The sequence below is a fragment of the Triticum aestivum genome, chromosome 7A, assembly GCF_018294505.1.
Source record: "Triticum aestivum cultivar Chinese Spring chromosome 7A, IWGSC CS RefSeq v2.1, whole genome shotgun sequence".
NCBI lineage: Eukaryota > Viridiplantae > Streptophyta > Magnoliopsida > Poales > Poaceae > Triticum > Triticum aestivum.
The window spans coordinates 684,452,191-684,458,559 of NC_057812.1; the positions used below are offsets into that span (position 1 = coordinate 684,452,191).

At 38.6% G+C, this 6,369-nt stretch overlaps 1 protein-coding gene across 1 annotated transcript; it reads right to left on the reverse strand.

The window, feature by feature from the left end:
- Positions 1 to 19: 19 nt before the first annotated feature.
- LOC123149309 (uncharacterized) lies at positions 20 to 2,303 on the reverse strand. The gene is made up of 5 exons (XM_044568940.1): positions 2,150 to 2,303; positions 1,326 to 1,407; positions 1,087 to 1,246; positions 681 to 741; positions 20 to 463 (listed from the first exon to the last, which is right to left on the reverse strand). The coding sequence occupies exons 2-5, from the start codon at positions 1,366 to 1,368 to the stop codon at positions 284 to 286; spliced, it is 444 nt and encodes a 147-aa protein (XP_044424875.1). The 5' UTR covers positions 1,369 to 1,407; positions 2,150 to 2,303; the 3' UTR covers positions 20 to 283.
- Between the last annotated feature and the right edge of the window lie 4,066 nt (positions 2,304 to 6,369).

The following is a 6,369-nucleotide window of genomic DNA, read 5'->3' on the forward strand; positions in this document are numbered from 1 at the left end:
TTAACATGGCAATTATATAGAAACTAAAGAAATGCTGTCATTTCCATTAAACCTGAACAAAAACCTCAATTCTCAACAACAGAGTTTGACAAATTTATTTTGCCAAAACTAGCCTCGCTGCCCGCAAAACTGAACGAAAAGATATATACACATAACTACCGATGACATGCCACAAAGAACCTCGAAAACGGGAAGCTTCCGAAGGTGATGACTTCCTATGTACAATTTTCCCTTGTTACAACTACAACTTCACAGCGAGGTCATGAAACTGATAAATGTAGCTTCAATCCTCTGTAGCAGCCCCTCCCCTTTTGTTGTAGCCAACGCGGTAGCCCCTGGTTGGTATAGGAATGCCGAGTGACTCATCAACGCTTTGTACTTTCCAAGCACAGAACTGCCTGTCATTGACAAGGGGATTGCTTGCACGAACTGGTGGAGATCCCATGAAGTATGGAGGAGAAGCCTGCAGATTGTCAAACCAACTGTTATTAAGAGGGACTTGGTTAAATGACAAGAAAATGTCAGACTGTTTGTTTAGCTGTGCTAACAATTTACTCCAGCACAGCTCAAAAGATAAAAAATGAAAAGAAAGTTCAATCCAAAATGAAATAGCCTATGACTGGAAAGTGCAAGCACATTTCACAAACATCAGAGAAGGAGAGAGAGAGATAGAGACTAACCTTGCTCACCATAAAATCAGAGAGATCTTGTGCACTTTTAAAATCATACTCCCTGTACGGTCTGAATAAAGAAGAAGAAAAATCATGAGTCTTTTAATAAAGATCAAAATGTCAAAACTCAAAAGAAAAATCTGATCAACTTTGCAGATGTTTAAAAGCCCAATTAATTATGAAAATGTCATATCAGAGCAGAGTGTGTACTAGCTGTAAAATCATTGCATATTGTTTATATCCATCTAAAATACAAATGAGAAAAATCCTGATTGGGACAACTCTAGATGATCCAAATGATTTCAGGCAACAATATGCATTCAAAATAGTTAAATTTGGTAATTTCTTAGAAACATACAAGATGCAGAGTGTGAACCGTAGTAAAATCTAGTTGACCAAAGAATTGAAAAAACACCTGCTGCTTTTGCATGGAATTGGACATCTGATCACTCCATCCCTGCTTTCTGTGTTTTGGTAGGCTTCCATCATTTTTTCTGTCCTCTGCTTCTGTAGCTCTTTCTTTTCCTCCATCGTCCCATCACCACGGCGTTCGAGACCTCTTTGTAAGATGTAACCTATGCACAAACAGTCAGTCAGTCACAGTTTGCTGTGCACAGAAACTATATTGGCAGATGGAAACCTTTGGTGGCTAACCTGATGACGGATTCACGACACTCATCAGATGCTCCATCCCCATGTCAGAAAAAGGAAGGAAGATGCTTCACTCAACAAGGACCTGCACATTGATTGAAGTATTCCCCAATCATGAGTAGGAGTACATCAATCTTAAATAAAGATAAAGTATCTCTGCACAGTTTCATGCTTGCATTGAATGGCGAGAGCCCATCAAAGATCTCCCTAGTACTCATTTTACACGCCACTAGAAAAAACAAGTAATGAAATTCTTTGAGCATGTTGTGCACAATCGAGTTCTGATTCAGTAATTATGTTTCAATTATTCTGCAATAGAATAATAATTAATTGTGCCTCAGTTATTCTGCTTAAATTGTTCTGCATAAGTACAACTGGTTCTGCCTCAGTTATTCTGCATAACTACAATTAGTTCCGCTTCAGTGAGCCAGCACAACAATCTCAGACTTTTCTTGTTGATAATAATATATCTGGTCTTGCCACAATCCATGTCGACATGCCACAGAGTCGTAAAATTCAACCGTCTTTTTCCCGGAAAGACTGGGAATTTTCATCGACTGATACGCATCTTAGCAAACATCTTCAGAAAGCAAGAAGTCTCGCAGCAAACCTTCCCCGCACAGACAGATTTAAACCCCCTATTATCGCCTAGCCGCCATCCCTACGGCGGAGCGGCCCAATCTCACGACGGCGGCGCAGCAAGCACGGCCACGACGGCGGAGAAGGGCACAATCTCGCTTCCTCCAAAGAACCCGCTAACCAGAGGCACGAGAGACGAAACCAAGAAGGAGAAGGAGGCGGGAGGAGGATAAGGGCCAAGAACTCACCTGAGCGCGTAGGCGGGGGCGAGACGTGGAGAACCGGCAGCGTCAGGCGGGCTGGCGGGCGGGCGCGAGCGGAGGGGAGGGGTCCGAGGGGAAAGCGACGGCCGCCGGAGAGGAGAGGAGGGCTTGGGTTCGGGTGGGGCTCTGGGTTTGGTTCGCTCGGGCCGAGGTATTTATCTGCCCCGAGGCGCACGGGACGGATGGACGGCTGGGATGCGAGGGCGGGGGATTTTTTCGCGGGGAGGGGAAGGGTTTGGGTTTGGGCTGCGTTGCATCATGTGACGGTTGTTCGCGTCATGTGGCGCGCACGCGCCCCGAGGGAGGAGTGATGGGGTGCTCCGCGCCGAGCGCCACGTGCGTCTAACTTTTTTTCCCCCTTGTGTGTGATATTTATATATACGTGCAATGAAGAAGGATCTATCTGCACCCTCCTGATGAAAAAACCAAAATAAATACTAAAAATTCTGATTTTTTTGTGTGTGGTAGATAAGTTTATGCATGAGGTACGCTCCAAGTTTCAACTCATTTGAACATCTGAGTAACTCCCAGCAAAAAAAATAATAATTCAGGATCTGTAAAAAAGTTTACTGTTCACACACTGTTCTGACCCGATTTTTTCTTTTGCTGAGAGCTACTCAAACGTCTAAATAAGTTGAAATTTGAAGCGAACCTCACGCACAATTTTTTTTGGATTTTTTTGAACGGGTGCAGATGAGCCTGGGCACTGAATTGGGTTTTCGATCTAAATACGCTTCATGATTTGAACTGGGTCAACGGCGTTTAATTTTGGATTTGCTTCATGATTTGAACTAGGTCAACGGCTTTTCGGAATCAATTCTAAGGTGTTTAATATTGAGTTTGACTCGTAATTTTGACTGGATCAACGATTTCTTAAATTAATCCACAACGACCAACCTAAAACACACCGGTCCCCATGTCCTCTCGCCACATAGAAAAAGAAAAGGAACACCAATATATGACACCGTAGCACCAACACGATACCTGCGGTCACCAGTGCAGTGCAAGAGACTTTCACATATAAGTATGAGTTGGTTGGTGAATACCAAAGAATCGCACTATCAATAAAGTCCACCAAAACACGATATTACAAAAAGAACAAAGACACAGAGGCCATCTTCCCCACGTGTGAACACCAAATAACAAACAAACATTATGAAATCCAACGACACCAACAACGCAATGAAGGGCGCTCAACCTTCTACTTTTAATCAAATGTACTATCTCACCGCGCTTCATAGTAAGATTTAAATCTATTCAAACATCTCGAAATAATACTATGTTTTTTCAACAATGGAGTAGTAGGCATGACATCCAACTTGTTGTTTCTCTTGTTCGCACGTTTTTAGAACCATATATCGATACCTAATAATAAATGGGCTATTGCTCATGGCGGTACGTCTCAGAAATTACCCTTAAAGTTGCAAAATATTGCCTACAACTGTCACCTATAAGTTTTTTTGGGAGACACAATGCCTCCTATAAGTGATAAAAAATGTTTTTATACAGACGAATACCCCGCCTGGGCCGGCCAATGCAGTAGGGACCTCATATATCGCGCTCTGCGCGCTGGGAGAAGACGTAGCGCCTGTTTGGGCCGACCCATGTCCGTGCAGCATTTTTACAAATTTCGTTTTTTATTTTTCTTTTCTATTTTATTTTTTCTACTTTTAATAATTTGGGACTTCAAAAAAGTTTTGAAAATTAAAATATGAGATTTTTGAAATAAAATATTTAATAAACCATGAAATATTGGTGGATTCAAAAAGTCTTCATGATATTAAAAACAATTGCTTATTAAAAATGTTCAAAAATTTAAAACAAATATTTGGGAAATCAAAAAATATTCATGATTTTCTGAAACGTTGTGTATTAAAAAATGTTAATGAAGTTAAAGCAAAATTTTGCCAATTCAAAAAATGTTCACGAATGGGAAAATATTCAAAAAATTCAAAAACTGTTTGTGACTTACAAAATAGTTTAATCATTCATAAAATGTTCACTGATTCATTCTATATCTTTACCTAATAATAAAGCCCTTATCGCTTCTAGCGGTCCGTCCGAAAAAATATTCCGGAAGTTGCTATAAATTACCCACTATGCCATCCATAATCGAAGAAAGTGATTCAATTTTTCGGATCAAAAGTCGCCGTCCAGCTTCGTTGTTTTATAGAGGTGAGACCGATATAAACCACACACCCACAAGCAGCAGAGTGGTTGATGCATAGCTCCTTTAACACATGTCCTCCCCCACGTATGCGTTCATGGGCCGGCTCATGGGCGGGGCTTCACTCCCCTATTTTTATTTCATTTCATTTTTTGTCTTTTCTTTTCTCATTTTGTTTTCTCTCTACTTTAAATTAATTTGGGATTTTCAAATTTTAAAAGTTATGAGTTTTCAAAAAAAATCGAGAACTCATAAAATATACGGGAATTCAAAATGTTTAGGAAATCATAAAAAATTTGAATATTCAAAAAATGTTGCTGGTTTTGCAAAACTGTTCGCAGATTATAAAAAATCATGATTTGGAAAAAATGGTTGAGAAATAAAATCATGTTCATGGTTTTGAAAAAATGATCGTGTATTCAAAACATATTCGGGAATCTGAAAAAAATATCCATGAAATTTTAGAAAATGTTCACAAAAATAAATATTTTTTAAAAAAAAGTTTCCGCACAGGCATATTTGCTAATCTAATAATAAAGAGGCTATTCCTTATGGCGGTATATCATGAAAATTACCCCAGAAGTTGCAAAATATTGCCCACCAATGCCATGTATAAGTGATAAAACACGTTTTACAAGGGAGAATCCCCTGTCTGGGCCGGTCCATGCAGTAAGGACCTCCTATACCGCGCTTTGCGCGTTGGGAGAAGACGCAGATCGCCTGTTTGGGCCGGCCCATGTCCTACAGACTGCTTTTTTAATTTTATTTTTCATTTTTCATTTTTCTTTTCCCATTTCTTTTTTCTACTTTAAATAATTTAAGACTTGAAATAATTTACAAATTTTTAAAAAGTGATTTTATAAATAAAGTATTGAATAAATCATAATTTTATTGTGGATTAAAAGATGTTCCTGACTTTGTAAAAATGTTTTCTTATTAAAAAATGTTCAAATATTTCTAAAAAATATTTGGGAAACAAAACATATTTATGATTTATTAAAATATTGTGTATTAAAAATGTTAATCAAATTGAATAAAATTTCAACAATTCAAAAAATATTCGTGAATGGAAAAATATCCTAAAAATTCAAAATCTGTTTGTGACTTACGAAATAGTTTATTCATTAATAAAATGTTCGTGCATTCAAAAAATGATCATGCATTTAAAAAAATATTCGTTAAATCAAAAAATGTTTGTGAATCAAGAAATTTGTTTAAGAAAATGTTCAAAATTTAAAAAATGTTTGCAAATAGTATAAAATGTTCATGAATTCAAAAAAATGTTCTTGATTTTAGAAAATGTTTGGTTTTTTAATAGTGTTCACAAATTTAAAAATATTTAAATTTCAAAGTTCATTAGTTTAAAATTGTTCATGATTTCATGAATTTTAGAGTGATAGTGTGTCTCGGTGCTGCAACAAAATATGGTCATGGCCGTTGGAGATTGTGTTTCTTCCCGTTGCAACGCACATGTCCTTTGCTAGTCAATCAAATAGGCCTAGAATTAGCGAAATCACATCTAGACAAAAAAAGTACTATTTTCTAAGTCTAAGCAACTTTCTTTTGTATAGTTGCTTAGAACCATAGTTTCATATATGTGTGTGGACAACATGTATCCGAAGTGAGTACTAAACAATAAACATGCATGTTGTGCCAAATTTTAAGGGTTCCAAAGCTTTGTGTCACCTGGGTTGTGTATTATGACACTATAGCTCCGTAGGAATGATAGACTACTCATATCAACAAAGGTGCAACTTCATTGCCTTATTAACCGGTACTCATCATCTTGTCATTGCCGTCGGTCCACCGCTTGTTCGCGTGGATCCACTTGGGGCACTTGCTCCTCAAGTACTTGCACTCCACCCTATCACCAAGTAGCCCTACCACCGGACTTGGAGCCTTCACTGGTTTATGGACGCGTCATGCGCACCAACGAGGCACGCAGTCGATGATCTTGACGGCGAGCTCATCGGCAAAGTGTCGCGGGACATGCATTGCCCCCGCCCCCTCGATTATGGTTTGGTGGTAGAGAGGTGTT

Bases quoted from the DNA above. Each gene is read 5' to 3' on its own strand.
- LOC123149309 (XM_044568940.1), bottom strand. From the start codon at position 1,368: ATGGGGATGGAGCATCTGATGAGTGTCGTGAATCCGTCATCAG. The intron at 1,247-1,325 runs GTTAGCCACCAA...GTTTGTGCATAG, and splicing joins TGTCGTGAATCCGTCATCAG to GTTACATCTTACAAAGAGGT. The intron at 464-680 runs GTTAGTCTCTAT...GACAATCTGCAG, and splicing joins CTGATTTTATGGTGAGCAAG to GCTTCTCCTCCATACTTCAT.